At 30.7% G+C, this 10,993-nt stretch overlaps 1 protein-coding gene across 1 annotated transcript in view; it reads left to right on the top strand.

Moving 5' to 3' along the window:
- Positions 1 to 10,893, top strand: part of LOC108748616 (decaprenyl-diphosphate synthase subunit 1) — a 43,578-nt gene extending 32,685 nt beyond the window's left edge. Inside the window, exons 3-8 of the mRNA XM_018486864.1 lie at positions 1,836 to 1,969; positions 3,464 to 3,605; positions 8,490 to 8,579; positions 9,198 to 9,329; positions 10,171 to 10,365; positions 10,510 to 10,893. Coding sequence (XP_018342366.1) covers positions 1,836 to 1,969; positions 3,464 to 3,605; positions 8,490 to 8,579; positions 9,198 to 9,329; positions 10,171 to 10,365; positions 10,510 to 10,731 — 915 coding nt within the window. The 3' untranslated portion in view covers positions 10,732 to 10,893. The remainder of the gene's footprint in view (positions 1 to 1,835; positions 1,970 to 3,463; positions 3,606 to 8,489; positions 8,580 to 9,197; positions 9,330 to 10,170; positions 10,366 to 10,509) is intronic.
- Positions 10,894 to 10,993: the final 100 nt, after the last annotated feature.

Raw genomic sequence — 10,993 nt, 5'->3', positions numbered from 1 at the left:
TAGGTGTGTATATAAAATATATATATATATAAAATATATATATATATATAATTTTCAATTTTGTATTTTACTGTTTCGCCAATTTTTTAAAAATCGATACACAAAATATTGCTTCTCACAATAATTTATCTAATCGTACACTAATATTTAGAAGTAACATTGTTCCTTTAAAAATAAATATTAATATTTTTTCAAATATTATATTTTTATTGAATAAAAGATATTGTGTGAGACTTAATTCTTGAATTTCGAGCTTTTTTCTTTTGTCATTTAATATTTATTTTTGTTGTAATTTAGTTATAAAATTTTATTTAAATTTCAAATTCTATTAAATTCAATTCTTCGTATTTTTTAATTAAATAAATCTTAAAGTTCTGTATGTAACAGTGCATATACATTTTGCTGTTTCTATTTCAATCAGTGAATGACGCTTGAATTGACGCAGCTCGAGCATTTTCATTGCTTTAGTGACAAGAACAATCGTCAAGAAGCGCGTTTATAAATATTGATGAAGAGCCATGCAATTTTCACGCGGCGGCGCCTCTGCTTAAGGTGCCTCGGCCCGTAAGCGAAAGCAGCTCGACTTCACGGTCTGCATATGGTCGAGAGAAGAACTTTTACTCACGATCAATGTTCGCGTACACAGAAAACAGTGTGAAATTTGCCCAATCTATAAAAACGATATTATTCTAAATAGTTATACAATTATCACACTATAACTGCAAGATCTCGTGATCTTAAAATGTTCCAAAATATCATTAACGAATTCTTAATTATGAAAATTGTCGGTACTTCAAAAAGGAACGATATGATAAATTGCCGGCATTAGCAGATGTTGGCAAAACAAAAGAAATTATTTTCAACGAACCGTCGTAACTTCAACGTTGGTTCGTCATTTGATTTGAGGAAAGTTAGAGAAATCGACGATTTAGTATCGTGAGCACAGTAGCGATATTTGAGCGATATCGAATCTCTTCAGGGTTCGACAGTATCGACTTCCGATCGCGTGAGTCGCGCGAAGAACGATTCTAATGCAAGCTTATCGAGAGACGTAACGGACGCATACATTCTTTTAAATTTTGGCCAAATTCCAGAAGGAACTTTCAACCGGAATCGCAAGTGGAATCTAAAGCAGTTCTATCTCTCTCGACGTTGTCCTCTTTCGTTATTGCATCGGAGACAGTTGTCTGACGAATATTTAATTCACGGAACGAGTTCCGATACTGTCGAAAGGACGAGAGTAGTAAATTTCTCTTCTGATTACGCATTCCACCTGAATAGTTTTTTTTAGTTGTAACCGATCGATGAAGAGAGGAGAGGAATTACGCTGTAAAGAACGTAATTTTTCTCTTCCGTTCTTTGATCGATTACAACTAAATTACTATTTAATAGTATTTCAGTTTATACATGAAGATATAATAAAATAAATTATATTACTCTTTAAAACTTTTAGGATAAATCTTACTTTAAAGAGTAAAATCTTACTCTTAAAGATTGAAACTTGAGCCACTCTTTTTCAAGACTAGCTCTTAGAGCGAAATTCCATTCCAAAGAATTTAGAGAGTATGAATTATATAAATTTCATAAAATACCGTTTTTATTTTTTCGTGAATTATTATGCTTAATAAATATATAATAATAATTTTAAAACTTTTTTACAAATTATAAGACGTGATATTTGTACGTGCTTTGTACTTTATCCTGTATATGTATGCAGATATACCGATATTTGCGCAGTCATCGATTTTAATTTTTATTCTACAGATATTCAGATATTTTCATCAATGATATTTTTCGTTAATATTTATTCCAAGATACATGTCTTGTTGTTTCAGAGACTTATAAAAAACACCTCACTAGAAGAGTTGCAACCTATAAGCACATACTATTTCGATGGCCAGGGGAAAGCGGTACGACCCATGTTTACCATACTCATGGCACGAGCTATTAATTATCACAATGGAAGAAAGTAAGTAGGGACATGTTTCTACAAACATGTTTGAAATTTATTCATAAAGAAGCTTAATAAACGACATTATGAATTGCACGTCTGAAACTATAGTAGCAAAATGTCTAGCAAAATGCAAAAAAAAAACGTAATCATCTGCTTCTCTCGAATGTTTGAAATTAGAAGAGCGTTATATATATATATATTTTTTTTTTTTAAGACAAATTAAAGAACTGGAAAAAGATGTACTTGTACGATCAAAAATGAGAAAACAAAGTAGCGATAAATATAAAATGCGGCTAATGTATTTGTCACACCTGCTCCTTTATTGTTATAACCAAGAATTGAATTTTTAATTGAGACTTTGAAGCAGTGTTAAAAAAAATTTGTTAGAAAATTTATAATTAAGAAAATCGCGCGTGAGAGAGTCGATTCTTTTTATTAACGCTACATGCACGAATACACGAAACACAATGAATCTCCGTATGAAAACGTGTGCTCATGGCGTTTAGAAAGCATTAAAACTGTCGACAAAGTGGTACGTTAGAGATATCTATGAAAGCGGTGGTCGCGTCTTGTACAAGCATTACTACGTACGAATGCATATGAATAGGGCGGCCACCACGTGAATGAGAAGCGCTTTAATACGTCGTAACGTGTTAAACTGTTTAGGCGTGATTTTATTGTAGATTTTGTTATGATTTTCCTAGCAATAATATATTAAAATGTTCAAATTTGAAATAATTTTTCCTAATATCTTTTAACTTGTTCAATTACAAATTTGTAATTTATAGAAGTCGAAATTATTAGACTAAAAATGTGTGTGTGTGTGTGTGTGTGTGTGTGTGTGTGTGTGTGTGTGTATAGTATTTTTTTATCATCCGATAAATTTCAAAATTGTGATTATAGAACAAAATTTTATTATGTTTCGATTATTATTGAGATATTTGAGATACTTCTTCGGTGAAAGCGATTTTAAGTTTATGATTTGTTAAAGTCTATTTTTTATTATATAAAGACACGGAAATTATCAGGTTTTGAATTATCAGGATTGAAACAGGTTTATTGCTTATCTTCTTAAACAGGATGATTTTCTATGCTTATTTTAATTTATTGGTGAAGTGATGTACGAAAAAATGTCTCATTAAGAATTTTAGATTTTATCATAGATAACTTTAAAATTTGTCGGGAAATAAAAAATATTAAATGCATATATACATATATTTTTAATTTAATAATTTCGATTTGTATAAATTATGAATTTTTAATTGAGCAATTTGAAAGATATTGGAAAAAATCAAAAAATTATCTCAAAAATGTTTAATTAGATATTGCTATGAAAATCGTTGAGTAACTTAAATTTTACTTGCATAATTTTTATTGCTATAAAAAATATATATGATTAAAAGATCATGAAAAAATATATTGTTAATTATTAAAATTGTGCTGGCATTATGATAGATAGTCATGAAAATGAATTATTCTACAACAAAGGTTCTTTCTCCTTTTTTTCAGCGATTTTTTATATTCGCAACGACTAATAGCGATGATTTCCGAGATGATCCATAACGCTTCTTTATTGCACGATGATGTCATTGATCAATCGGACTTCCGTCGTGGCAAACCGTCCGTTAATGTCGTCTGGAGTCAAAAGAAAGTAAGTATCTATTTTCCTGTTCGCAAACATGATCGACATAGTTCTTTACATATCAATTCTCGGAATTGATGCTTTTTTCTTATTTTGTTTATGCAAAAAATTAATAATATAAAATAAAAAATATATATTTAAGAATATAAGTATATCAAAAATATATAAAATTATTTCATATCGAAAAAATATCAAAAGTTGTCATTGTACATTGGTCAGTAACGACGACAATGGAAATTCAAACTCTCTCTCTCTCTCTCTAAAATAGCGAAGAAAGAAAGAGGCTAATGCGATTCATGACCAAACATTGGGCTTTCTAGATTGGGATCCGGAAGCGGATCTTGTGTTCGGCATGTTTTCGTTGTGAATGTGGAAAATTTGTTAGTGTCACAAAACACGATAGGAAAATTGTTCGAGTACTATTCATAGAGTATTAATTAATGTAAAACTATTTCGAAAGTGACCACTGTTTACAAATCAATCTGGCTCATTGAAGTTATATGTATTAGAAATCGACAGTTGGAACGCGACAGTGGGCGACACGTGACGCGATCGAAAAATTCAACTCTCAAATGCATAAGATTAACGTACGACTTTCGCAATCGCTCGAATTTCATTTGCGTGCTTTTCCATACTAGCTGCGAGACATTTTCTAGCGTTTATTAATTAGCTTTCGATCGGCGTCGCGAATGATTGAGCTGCATTTACTATTAACATTCATTACACAAGTACGTATGTGCACTGGTAAGTGAAATGAAAGCGCGAACAGTGGCTAGGTCAAGAACGTGCGAAGCTATTGACTAGCCATCATTACTTTCTTCCTCCCTCTTTTCTCTGATGTACGAAGTGTCTTAAAAGTTCTTTTTGTAAAACTATGATTTCTTTGAAGAATATATGGTGCGGTATTTTTGTAAAAGATTGATCTCTATTCAGTGAAAAAAATTGGTTAATAATTATTTTTATATAATTATGCTTTTCTAGTTGTTTATTCAGAGTATAAACGGCTATAGAATTCACAAATTTAAAAATTTTTGATATTCTAAAAATATCAATCATTCCACAGAATACATAATTATAAAAGAAGGAAATTGTATATTTATGTACACACACACACACACACACATATGTGTATATACACATACATATATATAATTATTATTAAATATGTTTTATATAATTAATTTTATTATTTAAATTGAATTAAATTAAATTTATTACTTAAGAAAAAATAAGAAAATAATAATTATTTAAATTTTAATGTTTTTCTAAATATTTTCGTAAAGTATTTGTGAATAAGACCTGGTTCCACTAATATAATTAATTTTTATCTCGGTATTAAATATATGTATATAAACTTATACTATTTATCTTTTTCTAATTCTAAGAATTAGGATCTTAATAAATAATAATTTAAAAAGATAATGCGAAGGAAATAAAAGTTTATATTGCTCAGTTCTAACTTGAACTTTTAATTCATTTCGATTAATTTTTAGAAAAAAATTAGTTTAAATTAATTAAATAGTTAATTTTTCAAGAAAATAAGTTTAAATTTTTATTAAAATCTTAAAATATATATAAATATTCTTCGAATATAATTTATTTGTTAAACTTTAAGTTTATTAATGCAACATTATTGCATCACACAGCATTATGTAAAAGAGCATAATTGCGGTACATTTTGTAAAACAGTGTTGTACAAAAAGTATTGAAGTTGCACTTCTCATCTTTCTGCTTGTCTACGTTGATCTTGCGACACTAGAATTTTGTAATGAAACTTGTCGCTTTAATGTCTCTAACTCGTCGCGAATTGTAGATACATGTCGCACGATAAATGTGAATCGCAGTTCTAAGCCACCGTTGTGAAATGCAGCGACAGCTTACTGCGAACATTCGCGACCGAGCGACTGAAGACCAAATTGCATTTCTAGAAGTTCTCAGGCACTTCACAGATTTCGTATAGAATTCTCTCAGATTTCGTAAGTGCATAATCGTGAGACGTGAGGAAATAAAAGATCTGTTTACGATTCTGTAAAAATGACGTCAAGGACTTACAAAAATAGTGTCCTTGTAATTTCTTGCAATTTGTCAGTAACTGTTAGGGCAATTTGTATGATGGATTCTGATGAATAGCATGCGCAAACATTACAAGGAAGCTTCAAAAGTGTTACAACCTTGACGCATGATGGAATTAGCACCATTCAAAGAAATGGAAAGCCCAACGATGGTCACGAAAGTTCCGACGTTATTTCTTCGGTGCATTGGTTGCGAGGACAGCACAGATGTTGAACCGGTGAATTGTGTAACAGGCTCTCGCATTAACATACTGCTAATCGAGAGAATTCTTGCTGTAGTATATATAATAATTATATTCGAATTACACCTACCAGTAACAATGTTACGTGATAAAGTGGTTCGAATGTAAACTATTGAGTCAGGTGCGAAATTTATAAATAATGATTGTAAGTCAGACTGATATTATCTGAGAGAAATATCTGGGAAAGATAAAAAATATGATAGACAGGATCTTTTTTGTCTGGCATTTCTGATGTTGATTATTAAGAGTAATATTAGATATAATAATAAATTATAAGAGAGTGTAATATTAGATATGGTAATATAATATAAACTAGGAAAGTATTTTATATTCTTTCTTTTTTTATGTATCTGATACAATTTACAATGTGGTCGTTAATATTAATAAATATACTTATGCACACTGATTGAAGTGTATAATACTTCGATTCTTCATCTCATTAAACCAGAGAATGTTCCGCAACAATATGTCGTACTGAAATATAATTGTAAGTTGTTTCCCGGAGATAACATTAGCCAAAATTAATGAGCCTCGCAGGTGGACCATTGCTTTCAGCGTTGATTTATGTTTATTTAGTGGAACGTCACCTCGCTGTGTAATTGCAAGAAAGTGTTGCCGGAGCGCGTGCTATTCTTAGAAGAAAACCCTAACCAGTGTCTTTCGGTTATCGCATCTAAGATACATGAAAATAAGGCAGCACATCACTAATGCCGGATGTGAAACTCAAAATTACGAGCTGTTTGTTGAGTCACTTAGCCATTGTCATACAAAACGATCTTTTGTCGTTTTACCCGACCAAAAACATTGTTGAAGATGATGATTCGGAAGCTTTCTTTTGCGCCTCTCGGTACAAATGTCCTAGAATTATCGGAGTACAGTCTTTCCTTATGAATTTTTTAATCTGTTCGAAATAAATTTGTTTAAACCGTAGCTTATAAGCATTTAAACCTTTGTAATTAAGTAATTAATTAGTTTAATAAATAATTGAGCTTACGTAAAAAAAATTAGTTGACAGATTTGTGTTTTTTACTCAAGTATGAACCGAAAATTTTTTACAAAATTCTAAAGTGTTCTATATTCTTTCAAAACATTTATCGTAAAATATTTATCGTAGAATGTGACAGTTTTACAAGATTGAAATAAAATGCAGGAATTTTAAGTATTTTATGAAGATAAGTTAAAATTGTGAATAAAAAAAAGTAGAAAGTGTGCGATAATGTAGTATCTTAGTTTTAGATTTCAATGTATAAGGAAGTTTAGAAATCAAGGTGCGACAGAGTAAGCTACGGGTCGTTAAGAGCTGACGAGATGTTGCGGTTTCGACGCGTCGCTTATTATGTGTTCATTAACCATTTTACGTCAATCATTTTACGTACGAATTCACCGACCGCAGAGTGATAGGCTGAAACTGAATGTGCGGTACAGTTAATGAAACTTATCATTCGTATTGCGTCCGATCTATCATGACATTAAATTTCTAATATTATATCGATTTTAATCACTTTCCATCAACGATATCACGCCCGCGCGTAAATGCATTTTCAAGATCAACAAGTAAATAATAAGATGTATCGTTTTAATAAATAAATTGCGATAACACATTATAACAATGTAAGACATAAACTTCTCTTAAAGTTGGAATTAAAATCAAATCAAAAGAAATTATGAAGAATGCGCGTTTAAGGATGCGATCGAAATCTCATTATAAATGCGCTTCGAAACATTTTATTGACCAATTAGAAGAAAGAATTTTATGAATTGATAAAGAAATATTAAAGAATATTTTAGAATATTTGTAATATTACATTTATCGTACTCTAAGTCGCGTAACCAAGACTCGAAGCCATTTGGCTCCAATTTGAAGAATGTCCAGTGAAAGGAAGTCATGTCTATTATAGATCATAATCACGGAGAACCACATCAACTTTATTGACGACTTAATGTAATGAACCGAAGCGGTTTTGTTGAATCGAAACTTTTTATTATTCCTCGTATCTTTAGATATCAATGACAAATATTAATATGATTTTAACTTTTATAAAATTGAAGAACAAATGGTCACAAATGGAGGGATCTTGCTCGGGGACGGGAGCGGTGGGATTTGGTGTTTGCGGCAATGAGCTTTCGAGTTCCTAACGCCTAATAATAATAATAATAATAATAATAAAATTGAAGAACAATACTGTTACAGTGACGCTATATGCTTATGTTCTGTAATATATTGGACTGTTATAAGTAACCTAGAAGTATTACATAATTTTGACATTCAAAAATACATTACGAAAGCAAACACACGATTCAGGAATAAAAAATGTAACATACACATTGCCTTTTAATCGCGATATCATTATTTTAATATACTTAAAATAAAAATCGGCATCATAGTTGAATCAAAGCTGATTTGCATCATTCCTATGCTACATGGTTATTGAAAATTAGACATGTGACAATCAAACAGGATAACAATATAACTCGGACATTAATTGCTTATCTGACGAAGATCAATTAATTTTCGATAAGTTTATTAAAGGGTAAAACAATGACGAGGTCTTTCTTAAATGATTACCTTTTTTTTTTAGGTGGCTATGGCAGGAAATTACATCTTATCAGTCGCCTGTATGATGCTTTCCGAAATTCGTAATGATGATGTGACTATTGCCATCAGTCAGGTAAATTATTTAATTGCATTTTCAATATATTCAATAATTTTTTAAATTTGTTATTTTCCCTTGTTGATGATAGAACTTTAATGACAAAATTATCAATCTGTAATTTATGAAAATCAATGAAAGTTTAATACTTTCAGTATTTGCACTCTAATTATTACAATATTATTAGTATTTTAACAAATGAAGCTTTCAATTGTAAGACATACATGAATCACATTCAGTCATATTCATGTAAACATGTACAAAATTTAATATTTAATTATTTAATGACAGATTGAATTGCCAAGATATCTCTAAAACGTCTAGAAATTATGACTTGTGATTATGACTTGAGATTTTATGCTACTTTTAACTAGAGACACAATTGATAAACAAAGATAATAGAAAGAAATATTAAGAGAGTATATGTATCCAGAAGAATCAGAAAAATGCCTATTTTTAAGAATTTTTTTGCAAAAATTATTAGGTTTACTAAAAAAAAATATATTTCTAACTAAAAACTAATATCTGACGTAATAAATGAGTATCAACATTTTTAGTTAAAATTAAATATAAAATTTAAAATAAAATTTAATCCTTTTAATCAAAGCATTAAATTAAGTACATATTAATTTGTAGATTGTCTCTGATTTGGTGCAAGGCGAATTTATGCAGCTTGGTTCCAAAGAAACGGAAAACGAAAGGTTCGCGCACTATCTCACGAAGACTTATCGAAAAACAGCAAGCTTAATTGCCAATTGCATGAAAGCGGTGAGTCTATATCAGCAGTTGCGTGTAGGAAGTCATCGTCTATTATTTCTTCATCGAGACTTGTAAATAATTACATGGATCAATAAAAAAGTAACAACATTAAGGCTGGATTGTTCCACTTTTCAGTAAACTTCAGCTCACTGTCTTACTCTCTTACTCTTTTACTCTTTTGTTTATCCAATAGGTAAAAAATTATCATATAATTTATCTGAAGATAGAACAATCAGTTCTAAGCCTACAATAATTTGAATATTTATAACCTCTATCCCTTGCAAAGTAATTCTTTTTACATTTATGCAGCGGGTTCACCGCTTTTGCCATGTCTCAAACGTTCTCGAATCGTGTTTTGCTTGGATGTTTTTAATTCTATTAAAACGATCTTCCTTGAGCTTTAAATTTATTTTAAAAAACAAAAAGAGGTCACAAGAAACTAATCCGACGAGAGTAGAGATCCAAGAAAGCGAAAAAAGTTAGAAGCGCGAAGAAAATTATGTCGATCGTTTTCTTCGCCATCAAAGATGTAGGGACTTGTTTCTACTGATCAGACAATCAACGTAGATTTTTACTGCAATTTTTTGAGGCAGTTACGTGAAGATATTTGCCACAAACCGGAACTCGATACAGATCATCCAAGCTAAAGCACACAAAAGTGCTTAATATGGTTTGAGATGAAGAAAGAATGTTTGAGACATAACAGAAATAATAGAATTGTTATGTAACTATAGAAGGGAACTTTGAAGAGAATAAAAACCAGATTTAAATTTTGTTTTAGGTAATAAATATTCAAATTTTTATAGTTTTAGCCTAGTTTTTTCTTTGATTGATCTTTGTATTATCTTAGGTCGCCATTCTTTCCGATGTTGATGAGCGCACGATAGAGATGGCCTTCCAATATGGCAGAAATGTTGGCTTAGCTTTTCAATTGGTAGATGATCTTCTAGATTTTGTAGCTTCTTCAACAGCTATGGGCAAACCCACGGCCGCTGATCTTAAACTTGGACTGGCTACAGCTCCGGTGCTTTTTGCTTGCGAACGGGTTGGTTGAACACAAAATGTTCAGTAAATCATAACATAAGAAATCTTTTCATTAGTTATACTACGATGTATTAGATTATTATGTTAGACTTATCGATAGGTTCTTTTCAACGTCTCTTTAATATTATTACTTCAATTGTTGCAGTATCCAGAATTGAATGCAATGATTATGCGTCGTTTCCAAGAATCTGGAGATGTTGAGAAAGCTTTCGAATTGGTGCACAAATCCAATGGTCTCGAACAAACAAGATTCTTGGCAAAGAAGCATTGTGTGGAAGCCAGCAAGATCGCTCAGTCCTTTACTAAGAGTCCTTATCAGAAAGCTCTGATCATTATGGCGGATTTGGTTATCAATCGCATGAAATAGCATCGCAAAGAACGAAGATTTTAACAGCGGAAGATACTTTTATAAGTATTTATAAGTTATACTGGACGGGGAAACGGCTAGTACAATTCTCCTGAATTTTATAAGTCGCATGCTGAGGCCGCAATCGAAGAAACATGATTTTTTGCGTTCAATATTATATCACGAATTAGAATTATATATTGTTATAAATAATTTAATATATTCGAGAATTTTTATAAAACATAATTAAATAAGAAAATTGATCTTATCATTATAATTCATG

This window comes from Trachymyrmex septentrionalis, unplaced genomic scaffold (assembly GCF_001594115.1).
Source record: "Trachymyrmex septentrionalis isolate Tsep2-gDNA-1 unplaced genomic scaffold, Tsep1.0 scaffold24, whole genome shotgun sequence".
Taxonomy (NCBI): domain Eukaryota; kingdom Metazoa; phylum Arthropoda; class Insecta; order Hymenoptera; family Formicidae; genus Trachymyrmex; species Trachymyrmex septentrionalis.
The sequence above is the reverse complement of the archived record's forward strand: the minus strand, read 5'-3'. Positions and strand labels throughout refer to the sequence as shown.